This window comes from Lathamus discolor, chromosome 3, assembly GCF_037157495.1.
Source record: "Lathamus discolor isolate bLatDis1 chromosome 3, bLatDis1.hap1, whole genome shotgun sequence".
Taxonomy (NCBI): domain Eukaryota; kingdom Metazoa; phylum Chordata; class Aves; order Psittaciformes; family Psittacidae; genus Lathamus; species Lathamus discolor.
The window spans coordinates 62,071,674-62,098,638 of record NC_088886.1 but is presented as its reverse complement, the minus strand read 5'-3'; the positions used below and the strand labels follow the sequence as shown (position 1 = coordinate 62,098,638).

At 41.0% G+C, this 26,965-nt stretch overlaps 1 protein-coding gene across 3 annotated transcripts in view; it reads right to left on the bottom strand.

Moving 5' to 3' along the window:
• Window positions 1–77: 77 nt before the first annotated feature.
• ODF2L (outer dense fiber of sperm tails 2 like) overlaps window positions 78–26,965 on the bottom strand; it is a 48,579-nt gene continuing 21,691 nt past the window's right edge. Inside the window, exons 4-19 of one of the 3 annotated variants that reach the window (XM_065675581.1) lie at window positions 26,707–26,794; window positions 22,797–23,023; window positions 19,588–19,704; window positions 18,524–18,673; window positions 18,232–18,294; window positions 17,907–17,978; window positions 17,682–17,798; window positions 13,344–13,529; window positions 11,926–12,035; window positions 11,482–11,617; window positions 10,808–10,918; window positions 8,334–8,438; window positions 4,980–5,065; window positions 4,731–4,893; window positions 3,245–3,370; window positions 78–1,279 (exon numbers count right to left, since the gene is read on the bottom strand). In XM_065675581.1, the coding sequence (XP_065531653.1) occupies window positions 1,151–1,279; window positions 3,245–3,370; window positions 4,731–4,893; window positions 4,980–5,065; window positions 8,334–8,438; window positions 10,808–10,918; window positions 11,482–11,617; window positions 11,926–12,035; window positions 13,344–13,529; window positions 17,682–17,798; window positions 17,907–17,978; window positions 18,232–18,294; window positions 18,524–18,673; window positions 19,588–19,692 (1,659 nt within the window). In that variant the 5' untranslated portion in view covers window positions 19,693–19,704; window positions 22,797–23,023; window positions 26,707–26,794 and the 3' untranslated portion in view covers window positions 78–1,150. Of the gene's footprint in view, window positions 1,280–2,686; window positions 3,371–4,730; window positions 4,894–4,979; window positions 5,066–8,333; window positions 8,439–10,807; window positions 10,919–11,481; window positions 11,618–11,925; window positions 12,036–13,343; window positions 13,530–17,681; window positions 17,799–17,906; window positions 17,979–18,231; window positions 18,295–18,523; window positions 18,674–19,587; window positions 19,705–19,921; window positions 20,029–22,796; window positions 23,024–26,706; window positions 26,795–26,965 lie in introns of those variants that run through there. The other 2 variants (XM_065675579.1, XM_065675580.1) reach the window with 2 other exon arrangements.

Sequence of the window (26,965 nt, the reverse complement as noted above, 5' to 3'; positions counted from 1 at the left end):
TATTTTCACCGTAGCACAAACAGAACTAAATGAACACAGACATGGGTGTGCGTGTGTGTGAAATGCAAACCCCCAGGTTTAACAGAAATATTTACTACTGTGTGCCATAGATATGAAACACTTTTGTCTTTCAAAGTGCACACAAGCAGCTCATTGACACCGATCAGTGTTTGTCAGGATGGTAAGTATTGCAAAGAAGGAAAAACACATCAACATTCTACACATTGTACCTACCAATGAAATGCTACATTTAACCAACAGGAAGTGTCTGCATGAACGAACTTACATTTCCAGTCAAAAAAATAGATAAAGACACATTCTAAATTGCCTATTTTGAACTGAAAGTACTACTTTTTGGCAAACATCTCCCAGCATGTGTCTATAAATCAATGACTTTCTCAGTCAGAACTGGGTTTTGTATTAGCCCCGTATCAGCTGAATGGGTGCAACCTGAGAGTTAAGTCAGTCTGACCCCAGGGACAGCAGCTCTTGTACCCAAACACTTCAATACCTCCCTGGAGCTGTGCCCCTGTGACAGGCTCCATCAGCACATTCAGAGCTCAAACTCCCTCTGTATCTGAAATACTTTCCTACTTCCATTTGTAAAATACCACTACAGTGTGCTCCAGATCATAATGGGATGTGTGGGAAAAAGGCTGGATGGGACAGCCTTGTGATGGCTTCCATCTCCTGCCGAGCAGCCGTGCGTGCTGCATCGCTGCTGAGCTACAGGGAAAAGAAAGGAAGGGAATGGAATGCTCCTGTAATTCTTGTCTCTCTTAGCAGGACAGACACCATTATCTTGGGCAGCCGGATTTCTCCAGTTACAGAAGTGTGAGGTCTGATGCATATCATCGAATCATTAATAACTAAACCAGGCAAAGTCCTGTGCAACCCACCCATGGCCGTTCTTTTCCCCCATGTGAACTGAAGGGCAGTCTGTGATCCCCTGTATTTACCACGGGCTAAAGGACACACGTAAGGTTTTAGAGCACAGGACCTAACACGCAGTAAATGCACAGAGCGCTGCACGGCTCTGCGCGCACAGCCCGCGCTTACACACCTAGCGCTGCTGTCCTGCAGTCTGCTCTGCCCGCAGCGAGACCGAGAGCCAAACCTTGGGGAGTTTCCTTATAATCCAGTCCAGAATTCAGCCCAACGTGATGGCGTAGGAAGCTCTCAGGAGCTGCACGCAATTCTGCATGCTCTGGCGCTTGTTCTCAGACTTACGCAGGCTGTTCTCCAGCTCCTTCAAACGTACTTCATGGTGCTTTTTGTTCTAAAGGAAAACACAAAGAGAAATGCAATGAGCTTAGAAGGAGAACACAAATCAATCAGTAATCAGGTAAGGCGGCTGGTACCTGGTTGTTGGAAGTGCCATTTACCTGGGAAAGGTTTCAGAGGCTCCACAAAACTGAAGGGTTTCAAAAAGGCCACAAAATGTCAAGGCTCTGTTTATGTTCAGTCAGGACCGAAGTGAATGTGTTTGACTGGGCTGATACTCAGGAAAAGGCCTGGGAATGGAAGAACTCACTGCCTGAATTCTTCCCATGAGAGATTCGGGGCAGCTTAAATCTGTCCTGGGCTCAACGCTCTCATCTTCATTTGTCAATAAACATCTGCTACTGGTATTCAGTGTGATTTTTGATGCCTGTAGTTCCTTATACAAAAAAGATGGCTGATAGCAATCCTACCTGCTCACCAGTTCCATCCCTGGTGCACATCAGAGATTGCATGTTATATATATATATATATGTATGCTATGTACATGCTATGTACATACCCAGGTATTTACTGCTTTGTCTATTACAGATTCCAGATGCTGGTTGGTTGAAATGAATTCGTTCTTAAAAAACTGGAATTATATCCTCAGATTTCAAGCCAGCCCTGGCCCAAAGTAACCAGGTCAGTAACTGAATGAAGTTACCCTCACAGCCCTATTTTTCCCACTTTCACTACAACAACAGGAATAAAACCATTTCCTCGTTTTCCATAAGGCATCCTCAGTTATGTGTAAATGTAGTTGGAATAAAAAGCATTTAATTAATTTAGAGCAGCTCTCTCAGACATAAAGATCTCGCTCATTTGTACTTTACCTCTGAACTTCAAATGGAAACCACTTGAAAACATCCTGGGAGTTTTTCTGGGACCAAATACAAGACAATTTCTTTTCTCTTTGACACAGCAAGAATTTCCTCTGAAAAACTGTTTGTAATAGAATAAACCACCAGCCAACGTCTGATCTTGTTTCAAGAACACTTTTGTCTTAGGGTAAAAGCAGACATGAAGCTGCACTTGAAACAGATAAAAACTGATAAAAGCACACTGAATTCAGAACCACATCTCTGAGGTCTTATTCAATCTTGAATAGAGTTTGCATTCGATTGGCTTGAATTTAACCTTGAATGCTGCAAGCCAGAATACAGGATATTGGCTTGGGAAGTGTGGGAGAGTGATGGGAAACCTTTCCAGTGTCTTCTCTATTAACTTGAAATGGCTTTGTAGCTTATTATTACTGATCACAGGACAAATCTCTGACTGAATCAAAGCACAGGATTTGCCAGCACTGGTCTGGAGAATTCAACTGTGTGGGATATTTTATTAACAGAAAATGGGCTGAAATTTTCTGGCTTAGCTAAAACAATGGAACAGATTCCTTTATTTATCTGCAGAGAACATTACTCACCCAAATCCTTCTCAGACTGTGGCTTCGCTGAAGAGGTAAGGAACAACAGAATCCTGGCATTTAAAGGCCCGATGCTTTGAAAAATGCGAACATCTCTTTTGTTACCAACTCTGTTCCTGTGCAACATCAGTACAGAAGATGAAAGCTGCTCACAAATTCCAGTGAGACCTGAATCTTGTCATCAAATCAGGAACAACTAAAAAGACGCCACTGTGTCATTACGGAACCATCACGCGTTTACTAAAATCCAGGTGTGTTCACTCAGCATGAGGAGGAGATTACAACTTCATACACATTCTTTGATTTTTGCCTTGCCGGGAACACTGGATTGAATAAGAGCTGTAAACTCAATATTACTCGAGTGATTTGGTTAGACTGGGCATCTGTTAAGTCTATTAGAAATGTCAATATACAAAGTCTGTTGTCAAATGGAATTCCTTTGCTGTTCCCAAAAGCGTGTGTCAATTTCATCAGCAGTGTGTGTTTCAGTGAAAGGAACTTTGATTGTAAGTGCTGATGTAGTAATTCCTGAAGTCATAAGCAGTGTTATTTGCTCACGTGGTGAAATATGCAGAGGAGCTGGTTTTTCTTTTCTTGCCGCTCTCTCACTTCGGCCTCAAGGACCAGCATTTTTGTCCGAAGGGCTTGTTCTCTGCATGACGTCTTTTCCAGTTCTTCAGCCACCTGTGAGGGTAATGAGAGAGAAATGAGGTACATTTTCTTTCACTTCAAACCCAAACCAAAGTATGTTCTTACACCTTAGCACTGGCAGCTCCACTGCCTGTCCTGTCAGCTAACAGAATTATAGAATAGTTTGGGTTGGAAAGGGCCTTAAGATCATGCAGTTCCAGCCCCTGCCGTGGAAAGGGACGCCTCACCCTAGACCCTGTCACCCAGGACTCCATCCAGCCTGGCCTTGAACACTGCCAGTGATGGGGCATTTACCACTTCTCTGGGCACCCTGTGCCAGCGCCTCAGCACCCTCACAGGGAAGAGCTTCTTCCTTTATATCCAACCTGAACTTCCCCTGTTTCAGTTTGAACCCGTTACCCCTTGTCCTATCGCTACAGTCCCTGATGAAGAGTCCCTCTCCAGCATCCCTTTAGACACTGGAAGGCTGCTATGAGGTCTCCATGCACCTTCCCTTCTCCAGGCTGAACAGCCCCAGTGTTCTCAGCCAGTCTTCTTACGGGAAATGATCCAGCCCCTGATCATCCTCCTGGCCTCCTCTGGACTTGCTCCAACAGCTCCGTGTCCTCCTCATGTTGAGGACACGAGCACTGCACACAGTGCTGCAAGTGGGGAGTTATTTCCCATGCACAGAACAAACTAGACAAACCTTGGAAATATTCTAGCAAAATCAGAAAGAAATTCCAGTTCGGCTAAAAACGTGAGGAGGGAGCAGCTGTCACTTCTGTCGCTCATTTGTAAGTTAAGCCAAAGTTGGTTTTTTCAAACCCAAACCACTATGCTCAGTACTGAGAAAATTCAGGTTTATTTCAACACGATAAATCTGGGACAGAAATGACGATTTCGCACATATTTTCTCATTAAACAAATAACTGCAATCTCATTTCCTCTCCCATGTGATTTACTGGGTGCATCCTTCCTACAGATAACAAGTTTCTGCTTAATACTGAAAGTGTGCAAAGCCTTGCTCTAAATTGAGACCTTCCCGTTGAAGTTCTTGTGGGCTGCCTATTTCAAACAAAATAAGGAAAAAACAAGGTTTTGTCCAGAGGCTTTTCTGTGGGATTCGATATTGGGTGGTTGAAGCGTTTTGATTTGTCTTCAAATAAAATGATAGGGAACTGTTCGTCCTCTGAACTTTGACATTCATTTCAACAGGATCCGAACTCCACAGAGAAACTGAACTGTGAAATCCCTATTTAAACGTGCCCAAATTCCCAGTCACTTTTTAGTACTGCTCCCTTCATGTAAAACAATCTTGTCCCATCTCTTCTTCTCAAGCACGTTTGGGTTTAATGCTGCTTTTAGCTAACGATGGCAAACAAGCTGAAGAGATGTATTAAATCATCAATACCATTTTTCTCCCTTCTTCCAAAGCCGATTCCAGTTGTCTGGTTAATCCATTATATTCTGCAATTTTCTCTTCAAGCTGCAATTGACTGCACTGCAGACTCTGATCTTCCTTTCTGAGCTGACAAGCAAGTTCTTTCTTTTCAAACTCCATCTTTTCTAATTGCCTTTATGCAGAACAGATCAATGCACTGTAATTCACTACAGCAGACACGTGTAGGAATTAACTGCAGTCAGATTTTTAAGCAGTTACCTTGTAAGATCTTCATATTTCTTCTCAATGTTACAGTTTTCTTCTTCTAAGGAATGACTGCCCACAGAAGTTGCACTGTATTCCTCCTGTGAAAGTGACAATTCATTTTCAGTTGGAGACCTATACACAGGGTATTGCGGAGTACAATAACCTTGCCCGTTAAACTCCAACTGAACAATTCGGCTGTAATTCCAAGTAAGCACTATGTTATACTTGAGTGAAGATGATATTGTATTTAAAACAAATAAAATGCCACCCAAGTAGCAGACCAAAACTTTATGTGAACACTTTAAGACTGAAACCCTGCTACGTAACAAAGTGAAGCCCTAACAAAACCCACATGCTGCTCGTGTGGCCTTGTGTATGAGGAGCTTGTCCACCTCCTTGTGAACTTTGACTCTTAAGCTTTGGATTCCAGCAAAAATCATTTCCCTCACACTACAGTCACAGGAAGCGTAGAACTAATAGTGCATATTTATATACAGTGTAGGACTGGCAAAGAATGTCAGAATGTGCTCAATATCAGAAAAGATGATCAGGTTCATCTCACAGGTTGAAGAAAGCAAGAAGTAAAACTGTTCCTTGCCCAGCATCCAGACTGACAAACTTTGACACGTTTCCTGCTAAATCTCATTAACAGCAGTGATGGTTGTTTCGCTAGCACACGGCCACAGAAAATGAGCACAAACCGCCACATCAACAGCCTGCTGGCACCTCCATCATTCACTGGACTACCACAAGCAGTTCCATCCAGTAATCTGAGCTAATCTGGCTGATTTTGTCCATGGGAATCACAGGCTGTTAAACCAGCAGACTAGGCGTAGCAGAAATGTCCGGCAGAGGGGTAGGAAATTGGTGTCCTGGGTTAGCTGAACCGGGAACAGGTTTTCTGCACAGGGTCTGTTAATTCAAAAGGAATCTTGCTAAATGCTGGTTGTAGGATCATGGCTCAGAATCTCTGAAGGGCATCACCAAGATTTAATGCCGAAATTTAACTACTCTTCCATCAGACTTGTGGTCACATTCCCAAATCCTTAGCTATACTTTATAATAACTTTTTTGCATCTATTCAGGAAAACATGTAGTTAAATTAAAATTACATGCATCATTTTATAGAGGCACCTCAAAATTAACTGTTGCTTAAGTGTTTTGCTAAGCAAAGATGGATTTATGAGCTTATGAGCATTCCCGGAAGAAGTATTTAAAGTGATACAAACAAGAACCAAATCTGATGCTGTGAACATCATCTCGACAAGAAATCTAAACCAAAATCAAAAGCTGATTTCTTTTAGAAGCATATAAAGTCTTTGGGGACACAGATCCTCACTGTGCTTCAGCTGGAGTTTTCCCACTGACACAGCAAGAAGATTAAGTCCCTTTCCCACCCTACTGATTCAAACACCTTTGTCATTCATGCCAGAGGAGTATTCCCCCAAATTTAGCCCTGCCATTGAAACCAATGTCACAGAAAAAGCTGAGGAATATTCACACTGGGGCTTAAGAGCAAACAGAAGCAGTAGTGCTGACCTACTGCTAAAATAGGTATGATCTTATTAAAGCATAATTTATAACATATTTTATCAAGCAACACAATGTAGTCATTAAAATGTTAAAGTTATCCATCAACAGCAATATAATTTATGACTATTTGTCTGAGCAAATATTGTCTGGTTTATAAATTAGTCATTAAAAGCAAAATGACCGTGGAATTAAATTATTGCACCAGATAAAACAGTAACTAGGCTTGCACATTTATTTCCAGGGAAGAATTCTGCAACACATCTCAGGCCATAAGTATTCAAAAGGATCAAGAATATACGCACTGAAAAGATACAGAATTTACAAGTAACTAGTCTTGTCATACACTGAATTCACATAAATACTGTTGGCAATAGTTTTATTTGCATTATGCTATTTCTACAGAAGAAACTCCTGACCTATGAAGCAAATAAGAAAGGAAACTACATGACTGTCACACATACTAAGAAGAAAAAACTGTCCCAGAGACTTTCTTCCATGTAATTTTCTCATTTATCTTTAAAAATAAGCATATTCTAAACACCTGAACCTGCAGCTCCCTAAGGGTTTTGCATTTCTGTGCATGGATCCTTTCCCAGGATACAAGCGTTTTCTGAGAGGACTGCTTTTAGCAGAGAGGTGCTTTTAGCAACTCAAACCCATGTTCTAACTCCTTTTACTCAGGCTCCACGTTGCCTCTCACCTGCATAGTAGCATCAGAGGAGAAAAATGTGAATGTAAAACCATAAATTAATTGTTGTAATACTTAATGACTTTTCATAAGTAATAAATCTAAAATTCTACACAAGTTGCATAATATCAATGATTTTATAAAATATTGACAAAGTTAGAAGTTCACCACTGGAGAAATTTCCATCTCTGACTGTATTTCATTAACCAGTAACATTCATAATGAATATATACAAAATGATGCAAGTGGTAGCAGTTCATCATGCAATACCCAAACTTTGATTTTGTCTTTATGGCAATATATTTTGGGAGATGGCATACAGCCACATTAAACAGCTGACGGGAAAATTTCTGACCATACAACTACTGGAAAAGAGGGCAAAATCTAATGCCATCTGAAGGCACGTAAAATGCTGTGCAAGTACTATTTTGGGGTTCAGAAAGTATTTTTCTCCATTCTACAACTCAAATATGGAAAAATAAAGTTAGTATGAAACAAAATGTATAGCTAAGATGCTGTCTGTGAGGATTAATTCTGTTCTTTAAAACAGAACATTGCAGGCAATGCAAAACCTATCCCTGCCACAGCTTTATAGCTTAAAAGAATGTGTTTTGACGAGCCATGGGGAACTGAGGAAAATTATTTTCCTATCAGTTTTGTATTGTTTTCTGATGCTTAAGAATGTGCTAACTCTCTTCCATTATTCAACTCCATCTGCTGAAACACTTGAAACTCATCTCTGTATGGATGCTCTGTTTTAACTGCTAGTTAAAACAGACAAGGCAGTCTTACCATAGGTTTGCTTCTGGATGCAACTTTCGCAGCTGTACTGTTGAGAGATGTAGTTTTAAAAGCATCAACAAAATCCCATTTTTAAAAGTGCTAAAAAGATCCTGAAATTCCACAACAGCAGCCCAACTCCATCATTAGTCTAGGAACCATTTCCCACCTTTCTGCAATTGTGTGGTAACCAAAACACACCAGCTCATATGAGGCTATAAAACATCTAGTGAATTTAAAAACAGTTTTATACATGGAAAAAGAGCCAGTACCTTGTGACTTTATGTGGATCCTACACAAAAGTGTAGGAAAGGTCAATGCCCTAGAGCATGTTTGGAAACATGCTTTATTATTCTGAAACTTACCTGATCTACTTCCAAGCTTTTATCTTCTATTATTCTTTTGTTTTCATTTAAGGCTGTTGCATATCTGGATTTCAATTCTTCTACTGATGTTTGTAATCCTTGTACCTAGGACAACATATAATTTTCAAATGCATTTGCAAGGTGTTTCTTTCAAATACAGAAAATACAGAATCATTAGTATGAAGCATAAAGGAAAACCTTTGATTTCTAAACAGAACCTCAGTATCTGTCATAATATAAGTTATTTATTTTCAGTTTCCTACTCACCACAGCACATATAAAAAGGTAACTGGGTAAAGAACACTCTGATATCAACACTTCGTATTCAGCGATAGAAAATGAGTTACACTTGTGCTACAGAAGCAGCCAGCATGACTCACCCTTCAGATAACAAGCACCACCAGCAGTTCCCATCTGGAGTCACCACAGCTACAAGCTGGGGAATTTCATTCCAGTCACTGCTTAAGGCTGTTTCCTGGAACTACATTTCCCATCTTAAAGCTGGCAACAACTTTAATCATAGTGATGCATTCTACAGACAAGACACACTAATTTTACTTAGGTTTTGTATCACGTCTTTCAATAATTTTTACAAGAGATAAGTGAAGACTGAGTGAAATGGTGCCTATACTAGTGCAGAAATATATACAACTTAGAGTTCTAAAACGTCTTCTCTGTGATCAAAGGCAAACACAAAAAGCCCATTTTAAGTCTGATTTTTTTGTTTTGCTGGTATTTTCAGTGTGGAACTACCTGCATAAATAAAACCACTTATAACAATACTTGAATGCTGGCTTGCTGTTCTTAGAAATGTGGAAATAAAGATACCATAGAATCCCAGACTGGTTTGTGTTGGAAGGGACCTTAAAGCTTATCTAGTCCAACCCCTGCCGCAGGCAGGGACACCTTGCACTGGAGCAAGTTGCTCCAAGCCCTATCCAACCTGGCCTTGAACACTGCCAGGGATGGGGCAGCCACAGTTCTCTGGGCACACTGTGCCAGCGCCTCAGCACCCTCACAGGGACTAACTTCTGCCTAAGGTCTGTCGTGGTTTAAACCCAACCACAAACCTCGTTTGCTCACTTCCCCTGTTTCTTGCCCTCCCCCTGCTCCTGGAGGGACGGAGAGGAGAATCGAAAAGAATGCAACTCCCACAGGTTGAGATAAGAACAGTTTAGTAACTAAGGTATAACACAGATCACTACTGCTACAACCAATAATGATAAAGGAAATAACAAGAGGAAAGAATACAACACCTCAACACCAGCCATCCAATAACTCGCCCCACTCCCCCCAGCAGAGCACCGACCGATACCTCCTCCAACCCTGCAGTCCCAGCCCTTCCGGGTAACTCTCCGTTACATCCTGGGCATGACGTGCTGTGGTATGGAATACTTCTTTGGTCAGTTTGGGTCAGGTGTCCTGTCTCTGCTTCCTCCCTGCCTCCCCTCCTCCCTGGCAGAGCATGAGGCTCAGAAAGTCCTTGGCCACACCAAGCATTTGAGCAGCAACTAAAAACATCGGTGTTATCAGCACTGTTCCCAGGCCAAAAAAGCAAAACATAGCACTGAACTAGCTACTAAGAAGGAGAAAAATAACTGCTACTGCTGAACCCAGGACAGGTCTAATCCAAATTTACCTTCCATCATTTACAGCCATTCCCCCTTGTCCTGTCACTACTTGTCAAAAGTCCCTCCCCAGTTTTCTTGACAGTCCCTTTAGGTATTGGAAAGCTGCTACAAGGTCTCCCTGAAGCTTTTTCTTCTCCAGTCCGAATAACTCCAGCTCTCTCAGCCTGTCTATAGGAGAGGTGCTCCAGCCCTTGGAGCATCTTCACAGCCCTCCTTGGGACTCACTCTAGCAGCTCCACATCCTTCTTGTGTTGGGGGCCCCAGAGCTGAACTCAGTACTCCAGGTAGGGTCTCGTGAGATCAGAGCAGAGCAGAGGGGTAGGATTACTCCCTCGACCTTCCGGTCACACTTCTTTTGATGCAGCCCAGGACATGGTTGGCTTCCTGGGCTGCAAGTGCATACTGCTGGCTCATGTTGAGCTTCTTGTCAATCAACACCCCAAAGTCCTACTCCTTAACCAAGGAGAGGTAAAATATCATTGGATTTGTCCACTAAAGCCACCAGACTCAAATTTTACTTTTTAAATATAGTTTACTGGGTTGCAAACTTGTTTTTTAGGAATCAAATCTTTACTAAGCCACTATGTAATTGGCTCTGTTGGCTCCAATGAGCTTCAGGTGGGCTTCACACAATATACTTACGATTAAGTGTACCAGTAGTAGTGTGAAGACTCTTTGGATATGGTTTGTAATGGTACTCTCTTCTCTCATCCCAAATGTTACAACAGTATTACAGTCACCATAACAATAGTTCTTGTTTACTACAAACAAAACCTTTATCATTTTCTCAAAACTGCTTAGAATTTAAAAGCCATATATGAACATTTCAAACATGCTACTCACCTGATTTTTATATTGGTCAACAAGGTTTTCCTGCAGTTTTGCCTTTTCTTGCAGATTTTGCAGCTCATTTTCAACAGAAACAGTATTGCTTTTCAATGTGGCAAGGTAAGCCTTGATAAAAACATGGAAAATACAAGATTTCTAAGAGTGCTATTAAAAGAACACAATCTACCATGTGATACCACTAGCAAGCAACCTACAGGCATTCGAAAGGTTGACACAGTTGTTTATCCTGTCAAACAAAAATGAGAGCCCGCAGCTGGTTTGTCAGCTCACGAGAACATTTACTTTGGAGGATAAATAAAACAAAGAACTTGTAAACCCTTCAGAAGCTGAAATTAATAATTGAGCTAAGCTCAGTTGTTTAATTTGAAAGGAAGTTTTACAAATAAAATAACAACTTCTAGCTAAGCAATTGTGTAGCTACTGACTGAAATAAATGGCATCCTGGTTAAGCAGATAGATGAATAGACAACCCTGTTCCTAGCTCTGCCATAGACTTCCACTGATAAATTTTCTGTGTCTCATTTTCACTTCCTGTAAAAATTGGATAGCAAAATTTGTTCTACAGGTTTGGGATCTCTATACAGAAGGCCCAAAGGAAATTCCTGTGATTATTTCATTAATGTATCAGAAATGCAAAGCCACTCAACAATGATTTATCATGGTCTCACCTTTAATTTTTCATTTTCAAGGTGAATCTTTTCATTTTCAGAATCAACAGCATTTAGCTTTCCAAGAATCTCCTCATCTGAGTTTCTTCTCCATTCCTCCTTTCTTTTCAGGTCTTCCAAAAGCCTTGTGATCTGCCTTGTTAGATAGGCAAGAACTTCTGTAAAATGCACAATGTTTCCAAAACTCTCACTGTGCATATTAAATTGTACCTTAACATACTCCTTCAGTGTTCTTTTCATAAAATGTTTTAAAACAAGTAGTGAAATAGAGCAGAGGAGGCCAAAAATCTTGAATTTGTTGCAGTTTGCAACTTCTAAATTCTGCTCAGAATTTAGGAATGTGACTACAGAAACATGTTTACGCTGTCAACGCTGAGTTCTGCACTACTAAATATTAACAGTGTGACTACAGAACCAAAAGAACAGATCAACAGTTTAACTTACTTCTTAAGATCTTCCGTTTGAATTTCTAATGTTGTATTTCCTTCAACCACTCTATCATGCTGCTTCTTCCAGACACTGGAAGCTGACAGTATCTCAAGCAGTTTGACTTCCTACACAATACAGGAATTACAAATTACGAAACAAAAGAATGCCACTGAAAAATGCCATCTTGTTCTACCCATTTTTCTAAACACAAGAGTAATTTAATATAAGATGGCTTTATTGGATCTCTCTGGTACAAAGCAATGTCAGTTTTGTCTCAAGAGAGAATGAACAAAACTACTCACATTTTAAACAAGTGAAGTCTAAATAGAGACTTACTTTCAAGGCAGAGTCACACTGGCACTGTAGAATACGACCATTTAGTTCAAAATTTAAGATTAAAAGTTTTTCTTACAACAAAAGTATTTGTCTCCAGTACATCTCTACTGCATAGAAATTACAGAAATCTATGCAAAACCAAAATCCTGCCAAAACAGTTTAAGGATAAAAGATAACTGCTGAGTAAGAAATGCAAAGTTAGGTAAAGTCCCTCAAAGAAGTATGAATAATTAACCAGCACATGCAATCCTGAAAGTACACCAGGTCAACGGGGAGCAAAAGCAACAGTGTGACTACAAAACATTGAAAGTCCAGGAGTTAGCTGTCATCCCTCTGTACTGCCAAGTGTAGGTAAGGATCAACTACTGTCTTCTCACAAACATCAAAGAAAACAAAACAAAACAAAAAAAAAAACAAAACCCACCCCATTTTTAATCATCTCCTGGCATAATAACTGGAAAAATGTACCTTTAATACTGACATATCCAAAATTATGGCAACACATCTGAGGGCATGAAAATATACTCTTCCTAGGAAGCCTAAATAAGGCAATAAAGATCTCAGCACAGCTCTGATCCACCTGGACTTTTTGAACACTGACACGCTGTGGGGATATGTAGTGCAAGAATCTAAGGAACAATTTGGATGAAAGAAGTTTTCTGCTTGGACTTTGAAAAGGTTCAGAGCAAGCAGCTTAGAAACAGAAAGTGAAGTATAAGTATGACATAAGATGTCTTACACTGATAAAGAAAACAAAGACTTCAAACCCCAATCATGGATTCTCGGTAAACTGTACTTCTGAGTTAAGTCAGTGCATATTCATCAAGGTCTAACAGGAAGATCAGGAAAGATGCAACTGACCTTTGAAGTCTGATCAGACTTCTCTTATGTACTATGGTTCAAAGCGTACAATGGATTAAGACATTCACTGAATTTTAACCAAAAAAAAAAAATGTAGTAATAGCTTGCATGTCACTTACAGCAACCTTTTCCTTAACCAAGGAGGAAAAAAAGAGATACAAACACAGCAGGACCAACCAACTCTTCCCATTTCCACAGAAGAAAGTCTCCCAATTGCTCACAGCATAGTCACTCACACGTTCTTTTATTTTGGAGGTTAATTTTTCCACAGCTGCTTCGAAGTGCTGAGCTCTTTGTTTCTGGCACCTGACTGCTTTTTTCAGAGCAGTCTTCTTTTGCTCACTTGTTTCCTTTAAGGCTAACATCTGATGCTTGTATTCACCAAACTGAAGTTTCCACACTGCTATTTTCTTCTGTAGAGTCTGCAGAATAATTAAACATAAAATCTTTTAAATTTCTATACCTTACAGATCACTTTGTGACATCAGAAATACCAATTACATTTATAATCCGTTTCCATACTATCTTTGTACCTCAAATCTTATGGTTGATACAAGGAGCTAGTCAAGATAGATACAGGAGTAAGCAAGAGAAAATACCTATTGGGAAACTCAGGACAAAGATGATCAAGAATATCAGGGATGTGATATTCACCAATGTAGTAGCAGTATGTGCTCTGAATTTGTGGTGAGCACGCATATAACTAGGGATGGAGATCAGTATAACTGCATATAAAATTGACATATGAAAGTTAAGACACGACACGCTTGTGAGGTGGGCTGATGCCAACCTTATGAAGTTCAACCACGACAAGTGCAAGGTCCTACACCTGGGTTGGAGCAATCCCAGGCACAGCTACAGATTGGGCAAAGAAGAGATTCAGAGCGACCCTGCAGAGAAGGACTTGGGGGTGCTGGTCGATGAGAAAATGAACATGAGCCGGCAGTGTGCACTGGCAAACCAGAAAGCCAACCGTATCCTGGGCTGCATCAAAAGGAGCGTGACCAACAGGTCAAAGGAGGTGATCCTGCCCCTCTACTCTGCTCTTGTGAGACCTCACCTGGCATATTGTGTGCAGTTCTGGTGTCCTCAACATAAAAAGGACATGGAACTGCTGGAACAAGTCCAGAGGAAGGCCACGAGGATGATCAGGGGACTGGAGCACCTCCTGTATGAAGACAGGCTGAGGAAGTTGGGGCTGTTCAGCCTGGAGAAGAGAAGGCTGCATGGGGACCTAATAGCAGCCTTCCAGTACCTGAAGGGGGCCTATAGGGATGCTGGGGAGGGACTCTTCATCAGGGACTGTAGCGACAGGACAAGGGGTAACGGGTTAAAACTTAAACAGGGGAAGTTTAAATTGGATATAAGGAGGAAGTTATTTCCTGTTAGGGTGGTGAGGCACTGGAATGGGTTGTCCAGAGAGGTTGTGAGTGCTCCATCCCTGGCGGTGTTCAAGGCCAGGTTGGATGAAGCCTTGGGTGGGATGGTTTAGTGAGAGGTGTCCCTGTCCCTGGCAGGGGGGTTGGAACTGGATGATCTTGAGGTCCTTTCCAACCCTAACTATTCTATGATTCTAAGATCTTGGATTTGGGGTTTTTTAAGTCAAGAAGCTAGGAAAGGCTGGGGTACTTCTTGAATACACACATTATGATATGGTCTGTTATTAGATGACAATACACTATCTTCTTGCAAGATCTCTGACTTTTTCCCAGGCATATAATGGCCCCACTGTAATAATGAAACAGAATTTTTAGTGAAGAAACTATTTTTTATGGAAAGAGAAACAATTTTTTATGGAAAGTTGTATTTTGTGTTCAACGGATAGTGAAGGAGAAAACGTAAAAGAAAAGATTAAGCACTGCCTTGTCCACAGCAGACAATTGTTTAAAGATAATTAAAAGAGGCTGTGATAAAGCTTAACCCACAGCATTAAATCACACATTGTAAGGACAACTTATAATTTCCTGAGTGCTTGATCTTGCAACACTCAGGAAATTATACATTTGCATGAAATGTATTTTTAATGCATTTAATCATATTATGAAATGTGTACAATGCAATTGAGATGAGAGCTGAGTTCTACAACTGTCATTATATTGTCTTTTCTACTACTGTTAGTATTTCTGACTAACTGGATTTTTACATCACTCTGATGAAGGCAATGAATTAACCCCATCCAGTCCAGGAAGATCATTAAGATAATAAACATCCTGTCCTGGGTTTAGCAGTAGCAGTCAGTTTTTCTCCTTCTTAGTAGCTGGTGCAGCGCTGTGTTTTGACTTTCAGCCTGGGAACAGAGCTGATAACACCAATGTTTTCAGTTGTCGCTAAGAATTGTTTACTCTGACTAAGGACTTTGTGAGTCTCATGCTCTGCCATGGACAAGGGGAGGCCGGGAGGAAGCAGAGACAGGACACCTGACCCAAGCTAGCCAAAGAGGTATTCCATACCACAGTACGTCATGCCCAGGGAGGGCACGGGCTCTCTTTGGGGGGGTTGAAATTGTTCGGCGGGTGGTATTGTATTCTCTTCCCTTGTTATTTTCTCTTATCATTATTATTATTGGTGGTAGCAGCAGTGGTTTGTGTTATACCTTAGTTACTGGGCTGTTCTTATCTCAGCCCGTGGGAGTTACATTCTCTTGATTCTCCTCCCCATCCCTCCAGGAGCGGGGGCGGGGGGGAAGGCAAGAAAAAGGGAGAAGAGGGGGGGGAGTGAGTGAACGAGCTGTGTGGCTCGGTTTAAACCACAACACATCTCTAACTTCATGACTTTTGCATTTTTCATCTACATATCATTTGTTACTTAAATATGAATGAGAAAAAAACATAAGACATTAAACCACTGCATATATACAATAAAAACAATACTGGACTCTGCTTTAAGGAGAATCTCAGATTTGATTCTTCCTAAGGTGGTACGTACAGCTTATCAAAAATATGACCAAGCTTCCTTTGAGACTAGGTCTGACACTTAATTATGTTCTACATGAATAAAGACCACAATGACATGCCATTTACCTACTATGTTAATGTGCCAGCCTTATATTTGAGCTACTATTTGCCAGTTGATATAAAATACACATATTATGCATATGACAGGGTATTTCTCAGTATAGGTCCTGCTAATGGCCCCCAAACTTGAAAAAAGTATGTGGTTTTCCAAGTAAAAGAGGGTCTCAAGTACAGTACTGCTTCAAAAAATGATAAAAAACCCCAAATAGGCAGGAAGCACTTCTCATATATAGATGCTTATAAGGCATTTGATGAACAAAGACATGATTTGGGCAGGGCAGCAGAAGAACACCTTCAGTAAATAGAGCAAATAGAAAATCAGAGTCTATGTAAGGTCTCTTTGAACTGTTGGTTTAAGCACACAGCTGTTATCGCTTGTTATAACCACAGGAGGTCACAATCACACTAACAATAAGTGCTCTGGGCATCATTCAGTGGCTGAGGTAAACTTAAATGAAGGATTGATTTCATAAGGGTATTGCTAAGCTTTCGTAAGCTTTTGTCCGGATTATTAACAAAATCATCAACAGGCTTTAAGCTATCAACTGACTTCAGCACATTTTGAAGAGCAAACAAACAAAACTTGTGAATCAATATTGTAAATCAAGATTGAATGAAAATACAGTTATATATCAAGTTACTTTAATGAAAATGCTGTTGGAATTCTGTAGTTGTACTAAATAGAACAAGTAAGTGTTTTTTATTTAGGAGAAAAGGAGGTTTTAATACAGATATAGATATGCATGACTTTTTTGAAACTGAGTTGCTATAGATTCCTTAACATTAAATTATAGACTTAATAGGGGCTATATGCTACTAAAAAAAAGTTTAGAAGTTAGAAATACATTCTGTTTTAGCCAATGTTTTCTCATTCATGCCTGTGTTCTTGACAAGTTTCAAATACTGAAATTTGAGGGTACATATGCTCCAGCCTCTAACACATCACCTCTTCCTTGCCTTGTTCTAAAGTCAGTAACTGAAGCAAATGCCCAAATTTACCTTTTGTTTTACAGAATAGGAAATTGAATCCCAGCTACCTTAAACAAAGTGAGGTTAGGCATTAGTCTTAAGTGTTTCTCTTTTAGTCAGCATTAAGAGGTTTATTGATTCATTCACAGTCAATAAATAGGTGGTGATTCATCACCCTTATCTTGCAACAGCCACTCATCCTGAGGACTTGCCTATCTCTTTCTATTGACTGTACAGAGACTGGAGACTGCCTCTGGATCATAATCTATCTTTTAGAGAGCACAGTCAGGTGAGTGCAAATGCTTCTGTGTGCTCAACATCTATTCAGAACTGCTAGTATGCACAAGTTAAGGAAAGAAGGAAAAAACAAAACAAACAACAAACCTTGCAATCAAAACAGTGTGGTCAGGCAGACTGTGCAAAATATAAATGCTGATGATTTTTACTGTTTGGGATTTTTCTTTTACCAAGAGTTTGATTTCAAGTGGTACTTTAAGATTTAACTCTCACATCTGAATCAAACTCAGACCACAATAAGGCTTTGCTAGTTATTTCAAATAAACCGAAGCACAAAGTAAAAACTATGTTGACCTGTATTTTCTCTTTTAATTCATCATTTTCCTCTTCTTTTCTTTGAATCTGACGCTGCAGGTGAAGTTGTATTGTCTTTGCTGATCTTGACAAATGGTCTCCCTTTTGTACGTTGGCCTAAGAAGGAGAAATAAACAGAAATCTGTTAGTCTATGGAAATACGCTGTATGATGCTATTTATTACACTGGGAGAAAACATGGATTCCAACACAACTGATCACTCACTTTTTCGAGCTGAAGCCTGGATGTAAGTTCTTTAACCTGTTTCTCCCTTTCAAGTGTTTTTCTCCGGAGAATCTTCATTGAAAAAAAAAACAACAAACAAACCCCAAAAAGTTATTTGAATGTCTGAACACAGCAATGTAACAGTACTGCACACTGATGAACATTTCAGCTGTAAGATGAAAGACCCTAAGATCCTACATTGCAATGGTGCATCACAAACATTCCCACTTTGCCACTGTAATTTCAAACTATATGATCTCATGATGCAGCCATTTTCTGATGTACAGCACAGAACAAAGAGAGACAGAAATTTTAATTTACTTACAGTATTTTGGAACATGGTTTCATTTAACTTCTGCATCAATGTGTCCATGTTTTTACTGTTTAACTGCAAGACAAGTAGGAAACATTGAAAAATTACTTCAGATGATAATTGATTTAGCCCACCAAATGCCTTCCAACTTCGTTATGTCCTGTCCAATTTAGTGCATAGGACATACCAAAAAAACCTTCCCAACAGATCTATTAAAGAAGATAAAAAGACTAACTGTTTACAACTCATATAAGAAATGTACACTCATACTGGTTCTATGTTTATGCCTTACATATTTTCTTACTTGGTGTTCTAGGCTGTCAGATTCTTTGCTTAGATCAGTAAAATATTTTCCATCTTGGATGGCTTGTGTAGTTCTATGATAATCCTTTTCATATGGTTGAATCAGTGAACAGAGTTTTCCTGCTTCTCCAGGTGGCACATTCATTTTTCCCTGAAACAGCATTCATAATTATGTAACATTTAGTATCACTCACAGTTTGGACATTGATCTTGCTAATTCAAGGCTATCAACATAAAACAAGTCAGCCCTCCAGCAGAATCACTTAGGAGAAGTGATTAAAACTCAAACTAATCACTCACAGAACACACCTAATCCATAGTACAAAAGTATACAATTTGCCCCCAGCAGAGGTGGAGGCCAACTCCTGATCAGACACCAATGTTATGTACCAGAGCTGAGTTCTTCCAATTTGGAGGCAGCAATGGCATTTCTCTTTTCCCACTCTGGAAAAGCTAAAAGCTCCTCACCAGGCAGAGCTGCACAGGAACACAATGCTGCCCGTGTCATGGCAAGTCCAGAGCCAATTGTCAGTGCCTACTACCTAAGCGCATCCCATTCCCCCCCTGCTTCCTTGTCATGCACCAGGAACCTGCCATCACATTCACCCCTTCTCCAAACACTTCCTCAGAGAATCAGAATGTAGACTGGTCTGCTTTCAACTGTCGCCATAAGGCAAATACTACACTCCGGTTATGTATCTTGGTTTATTACAGGCTTACGTTTCCTAGCAGACCTCAATTTGTGCAACACAGCACAGGTCTCTATAGCTTTTTCTTGGTTATCTAAACAAAACTAAGTTCTTGAATTTAATTACTTCTAGTGAAAATAGCATCTCTAAAGATTAAGCTTTGTCTTTCATTTATCCCAGCCCATCTGTGTAAGCAGAAAACAACATAACACTATTTCTGCCATAGTTTCAGTATACCATTTTGATGCCCACTTTTTGAAATATCGTGTACTTGCCATCAGTAGCTAGGAAGTATGTTGTGAAATACGTTTTGAATCTTGTTAACAAAGGAAACAGTATGAAAAAATCAAGCTTAACAGGAACAGAATGAACTTGCCTCAGCAGCATGAAGAAGCAGCTTCCCCTGAAGATCCAAGTCCCGTAGAGGTGCAGTACAATTATGTACAGGTAAATACGAGGGTGGTGGCAGCGATGATGACATTCTGAGTTAACGCTGTGTAACAAGACAGTATAGGTTAATATAAATAAAATAGTAACTGAAACATTACCAGCATCTCAGGTCGTTCCCACTAGCAAATACAGTGTACCAGACCAGGTGAACCCATCAGCGATTTAACACTGATCACGCAGCTGAGACCTTGCACACGTATTCATAACCTGTAAGCACTGAAGCAGCACTGAATTCACACATACAGCGCACGGAAACTAACCTCCTCAGCAGCACAAACCTCAACGCACACCGAAAACGGAGTAAAGCTCGCAGCGGCAACTCCTCGCAGGGGCCCGGGCCAACCACCAGTGCCCATCACCGCGGCACCATCGCCTCTCCAAACGCCCCTCCGCCCGGCTGCCCGCGGCCCCTGGAGCAGCCTCCCCTCAGCGCGGCCCCTCGGCACCCGCTCACCTCCCGCCGCTGCCCGCCGTGAGCCGTTGCCTGGCAACCTGCCGTTGCCACAGCCCGCTCCAGTTGGCGGCGGGCGGGAAGAGGCGGTGGCACGGTCCCCACGGGGCGGGCCTGCTCGGGGGCTGGTGACACCCGGGCAGTGCAGGCCAGTGGGCTCTTGTCAAAGCGCCTGTAGGGACAGGACAAGGGGAATGGCTTTAACCTGCCAGAGGGGAGACTGAGATGGGCTCTTAGGCAGAAGCTCTTCCCTGTGAGGGTGCTGAGGTGCTGGCACAGGGTGCCCAGAGAAGCTGTGGCTGCCCCATCCCTGGCAGTGCTCAAGGCCAGGTTGGACACAGGGGCTTGGAGCACCCCGCTCTAGCGTGAGGTGTCCCTGCCCGTGGCAGGGGGTTGGGGCTGGATGAGCCTTAAGGTCCCTTCCAACCCAAACCAGCCTGGGATTCTGTGATTCTATGATAGGACAAGGGGCAATGGGTGTAAACTGGAACATAGGAAGTTCCACGTTAACATCAGGAAGAACTTCTTTACTGTAAGAGTGACAGAGCACTGGAACAGGCTGCCCAGGGGGGTTGTGGAGTCTCCTACACTGGAGATATTCAAGGCCCGCCTGGACAAGTTCCTGTGTGATGTACTGTAGGTTACCCTGCTCTTGCAGGGGGGTTGGACTAGATGATCTTTTTAGGTCCCTTCCAACCCTTGGGATTCTGTGATTCTATGTGCACAAGGTAATAAAAATCAAAGCTAAATTTCTGTCTTTTGTTTTTCTAGTAGCGATGAAATCATTCCATTATCCATGCTGGAGTGAGTACCTGTTTGTACCCAAATGACAAGGGGTATGGTGTCTTTTCATGTGCCTAATGTTTTGGACTCTATAGGAGAGAAGAATAGTGAACTAACCACCTTGGCCAGACTTTTGCTTTAACACCGCAGTTTGTGAGCTGTGGCTTTGGTCTCTCCTAGTCAGCTCAGACACAAGTCTTCATTCCAGCTTCTCAGAACTTGCTATATGAGTGCCTTAATTTAAAAAGAAAGCAACAAATTGTTGCAATTGTCTAAAAATGTGATGTTTATATAATAAAGCAACCACTACCTATTGGTGAGGCTAATTTGCATGATAATTAGCATTGCACTCTGTATCTCATAAACAGAGAACGAATTACAAGTTTCAGTCCTCAAAAGCACGTTTTAATGACAGTGGCACAATCCACAGAGTGGAAAATAATTAAAGGAAATAGGACACAATTCCATGATGACATGATTGCAAGCCTTAACAAAAGAGGAGTGCTGGAGAGAGGCTTCTTTAGATACCACAGGAGCTCTGCCGAGTGTTTGGCATGGCTCATGACTATCTGCTCTAAAGGAACCTTTAGTTTCTGTGTTGGAAATTCAAGACCCCAATGCCTTTCTTTGTTCATTGTTTAAGTTTAGCAGTAGCCTGATAGCACAAAAGTCTCACAAAGGCAGCAGATTTGCTGTGACCCTGTTTATATGCTGTTCCTTCCCCATCCTTCCATGCACACGATACTGACCAGAATTTCTTTCCCTTGGCAATCCTTAGACACTCACTGCCTTACATAGAAATATATATCTTGCAGAGGTGGAGTAGTGACATTTCTTCCCAAACACTCTTGTAAAATAGGTATGGCCGGTTTTGCTACTTCCCTGGCCTGTTTCCCAGCATCTCCTGCTCCATCTTGCAGCGTGCCACTTCTCAAGCAGGGAGACACCGAAGTCCTTCACTCTATAGTGCATTGAGGTAACTGGCACTGGGGTGAGCTGCCACTTGGAGTTATGATACTGTAGTGCTGTGGAGTTCCCCGTAGTCACCCACTCCAGGAGCCTAATCTCTTTGCACAGACTTGAGCAGTAGATCCTCTTTGCTGCTCAAAGAGCAGCAGTGGGTGTTTCTGCCACTTAAGGCATGGAAGAAATATAAGTCAATTCTAAGATACAGAGAAGTAGCAGGGAGGCCCTACCAGTAGCAAAGAATTTTACATGGCAGCAGGTCTGGGTGTCCTTCATATGGAGACTGATGATTCGGTGTTGGCCTTCTTAGGTTTTAGCCAAGGATGTCTGGAGAAACCTTACCTCAGATGCAAGTTATAGCAGCTAAGGTGATGCAGAACTTCCCTTATTACATGTATTGACCTTCCTGGATCAGAGTTCCCAGTGCTAATTATTTACCATAAATCCAGCTGCACTGGTGCCACTCCTCATTTCCATGTGAATCACTCCCAGCTCAGACACTCAGTTGTATGCAGAAGACTTTAGATCTTCAGAGGAGGTGAAACTATCTTTAATACATTTCTCTTTTACTAAGCAGTCCTTAAATCCACTTGCATTCATTCCTCAGTTTAGACTTGTGAGAGCAACATGAACCCTGTTTGTTCCTCTTCCTTAGGATGCACAAAACTGCTTGCTCCAGTTCCTAAATTGCTACAGCCCCTTTTCTACACTGGAAAATGACCAGAAAGAGAGCCTGTCAAAGTCCCAGAACTGGGACAGGTACTGCAGGAGTGTGTTCAAGGCTTGGGCTATGTGATAGAAACCTTAAGGATGGAAGAAAGAGCAAGAGGACGCATTACAAAGTGGAGTTCCAAGCAAAAGGATAGGAATAATGGAGAGCACATTGTATTTGCAAGATCAAGATAGCTTAATTTGTATTAATATAGTTTACTTACAGAAATTCCTTTCCAAGAAAAAGGGGCACACTCAAACATATAACTTCAACTTTGGACAGATTTTGGGAAGGCATGATCCTTTATCTGGCCAAATTCTCTCTCTTATCAGTGACAGGCCATTAACGAGTAGCCCTGGAAGTTCTGCCTTGCAGGGAGTGGAGGCGGAGACCCTTTTGTGCATGGGTGGAGCGGATAGCTGGCTGCAGTTAGCTGGACACAAACAATATCTGCAGGAAAATGGGAAGTTCATTAGAAGTGCTTTATGTGGCCAGCTGGAACTGTGAGCGGATGCCTGGGTGGATGTAACATGCCATAACAACATCAAGCCATTCTCTCTGTGTAACAGCAGGGATCCCATCCCCAGCTGGCTGTTCAGGGTGCTGCTCAGAGAAGATGCTCTTAGATTTACCAAACCTCTGCTCAAACCCCAGTAGGCTATGGGTTCCCCAGTTCTGCATACTCTCTGTGAGAGCAGCAGTCCCGATAGCTAAAAACTCCTGCTTTTCCATGGAGGGAGGACTGACCTCACTTGCCTATGGTTAGCACAAGCCTGGCCGTGCCTTTGCAGAGGTCAGCCCCACTGGGGCACTGGTGGGCTCCAGCTGTCAGGATTTTGGCAGATACTTTCTGGCAGAGAGAGATAGGCTGGAAGACCCTGACTCATCCCATGGTGGGAAACCAGGAAGAAGCTGGGCATCACTGAGGAAGCAGTGGGAAGCTGCTCCTGGAGCAGAGCCAGCCGGGGAGGGGAGCCTGGCAGGTACCCACTTTGCCCTCCTATGCATAGTGCTGCAGGCCTCTGCACCCTGCACCAGCTCCACTCAGGCATCCTTCATGCGTATGGGCAGGTTTGGGGTTTGGTGCTTCTGGTTATCAGATAGGGTTTTAAAGTGGAAATATATTCTGTTTTATCCTCGGGTGTTCCTCTGATCTTCCTGGCATCTACATCTGTGAAAAAAAAAATCCTGCTTTGAAGGACATTGTGTTCTTAATAGGCCAACATGGCTTTTGGAGGAAGGCTTTGCATTTATTCCTGAATGAAATCAAACTGCAGAATCATCAATAATGTATATGCGAAGTTTATAATCTGTATGTATAAACACGTAAAAACAGATTTCCTTCAATGAAACATTCTCTTACAAAATTTGCTTTATCCTCCTTTTTGAAATGTAACATTTATTTCAATCTTTATGTAAGTACATCAATTGTAATGCATACTGTTATTGTTTCAACTACCTAAATCAGCGGTGAAGGCTTATTTTCACCACTGCTTTTATCTGTTACCTTTCTGTTGCTCACTTCTGATTTTGGTCTATTTGTTTATCATCACAGGTGGCTGAATTCTGAAATGAGCATAACCAGAACTCAATCATAGCAGAATCAAATATGTAACTATAGAAGCACGTAAGAAGTAATTAAAAACTGGTCTGATTTTGAAAATCATCTGTTCTTTAGCATCTAAGGAAATAACAGGTGATTTTGTTAAGAAATTTGCATTTCCTTGAGTTAAAACACCATACAAAAAGACATCTTACTTCAGGCTGCAGTCATCTCTAACAGTTTTAACATACCATCAAAACTAGGAGCTGCACAGGTTGCATATTACAGAATCATAGAATATTTAGGGTTGGAAAGGATCTTAAGATCACCCAGTTCCAACCCCCCTGCCATTGGCAAGGACATCTCACACTAGACCGTGTTGCCCAAGGCTCCGTCCAGCCTGGCCTTGAATACTACCAGGGGTGGAGCATTCACCATTTCCTTGGGCAACCCATTCCAGCACCTCACCATATCAAAGATTAATTTTCCTGTTATTCTTATTTTCTAGATAAATTAATCTAAAAAGCATAATAAATACAACAATTTCTGCTTGATGTTAATTTATATCATTTTTATGTCTAGGTTCTGATATTGTTAAGAATGATGGGATCTATTCCAAGTACTTGTTTGCTTTCCTTGAGAAAAGCAGATACAGCCTGAAAGTTCACATCCAAGCTAACAGAACTATCGTGCCACAAACTGCAGTGCCATGGAGTCATGCCATGTCTATACCAGGTCGTGTAGAAAACAGAACTGCAAAGTAATGCAGAGAAAATGATACAGTTATGTATTCCGGCACCTCTATACATCAAGTCCCTTTACAAATACTAGCAGTAGCATTAGAGCAACAGCCCAACTAAGAGCTGTTTAGTTCTGAATGCTTTTCAAAACCTGAAAAGTCAGTATTCTCCAGAAAAATATTTAAAGTAGGCTGCAAACTCTATAGTAGAGCAGTGCCTATGTAATACAGATAGACAGGATTTGTGTTTTGCCTATGAAAAGAGTAGCTGTAGGTTTGTTAACTGAAGTACTATAATCAGTCATCTTAAATTAAAAACTGTTAAAGTTTTAGTAAATTAAACTCTCCTGTAATTATTTTATAACAAGTAACAGTTACTTCAATTTAATGTTGGCTTTCTTAGTAATTAGCACTCTTGAAACTCTACAGAAATATCTAGTGCAGTAGAAATTATTGCACTTCATTTAGGTTAATGGATTTTTCAGATTAAAAACCATATAAATGAGGTGTAGTTCAGGTTGCCTGCATACAAGAATGTGTTTATAGTCAAAATTAATCTGCATTTTTTACTGCTTTAGGTAAAATCAAGATGAACCCATCAAGACCCTCAATTATTAAAAATGGTATTCATATCAGAAGAGGAGGTTTCCATAGAACAGCTGCAGAAGGCTCCTTCATAATATCTGCAGTACTATTGGGACCTAAAGCTGATGTGTTTCCATCCACCATGTAAAATTATTAATCTTGATGACATAATAAAATTTGATAATGTCATTTTATCATGGACTGCCTCAGGAAATTATTTATACAGAAATTCCATCAATAATGAATTAAAGGGTGAAAATATTACCAGTGTCAATCAGTAGCACATTCACTCCATTTTTATTATTTTAATGGAATTATGAATTTAACTAAGAATACAACTCTATCATAAGGTATTTGTGAACTGATTACTGTGTGATAGCCCAATTCCAAATATAGTGCTATGTGGGATTAACCAAGCACCTCCTATAGAAATTAGGAATTACCTAGCTGAGAGATCTCAAGAAGTGTCTGATAGGGAATTATCATCTAATAGACATTTCTCAACTGATTGTGAATCAGGGTTTGGGGTGATGCTATGAAATACTTTAACAAGGAATTGGAGTAAATATAAAGTCACTTTTGGACAAGTTTCTTTGAGTATGAATTGAAAGATGACAAGACATAGGAGAGCCATGCAGAGTAATCTGGTTATTCATCTAAAGGCAAATGATGACATTTAAAAAGTGAGACTTTACATTGCAAATATAGAATTTATTGGCATTTTGCTGTCTCACTGATCTAATCTGGGTTTTTTTTTTTCTATTGTTTCAATTCCGCACTACATAATTAATGCATTGTTCAGATTTTTTCCCCAGGAAATTCCAAGTGTGCTTTTGCAATTATTTCTCTTATAAAATAAATAGCAGAGCATAGATCACCTGAAAAGGCATAAGAAAATTGCATTGGGTTTTTTTAGTTCACAGTAAAATATGAACTATTTCTTCCTAAAATTAATACATAACTAAATGCAGCCAACATATCTGATACAACTGTACTTGCATAGAACATCAGTGTCTTGTTGCAGACTGTTGCACCTCTTTTCAACACAAAGGCAGTGTTAGGAGTGAAGAGAAGGTGTGAATCCCTCAGGGAGTGAAAGCTTTGACTTTATGGAAAGTGTACTGTTACCATGATAGGAGCCCCAGGACACTGACATTGATCAAAGTGGTGACCTGCTCAGGAGTGAAGTTTAAGGGAAAGTGAAACTTGTGCTGGTCAACATATCCTACATATGAGGTGTGCTGTTTGGCTCATTAGCAAACTCACTGATGTAATGCAGGTCCTGTTGTCTGACTGCTGAGATCCACAGCTGGCTGTCACGCTGGTGGCCATGCAATGGGGGGAAGCGAATGACCTGTGACAACAAGATAAGACACGCTTGGGACTCCATGTAGTCAGATGGGAAGAACCAAACTATCCTAGCTGCTGTAACAAGAAGATAAGATGTGCTTGGGACTCTGCATACTCGGATGGGGGAGGTGAACTATTCTGGGTTATCATAACAAAGTCTTGTGCGTTACAGGCA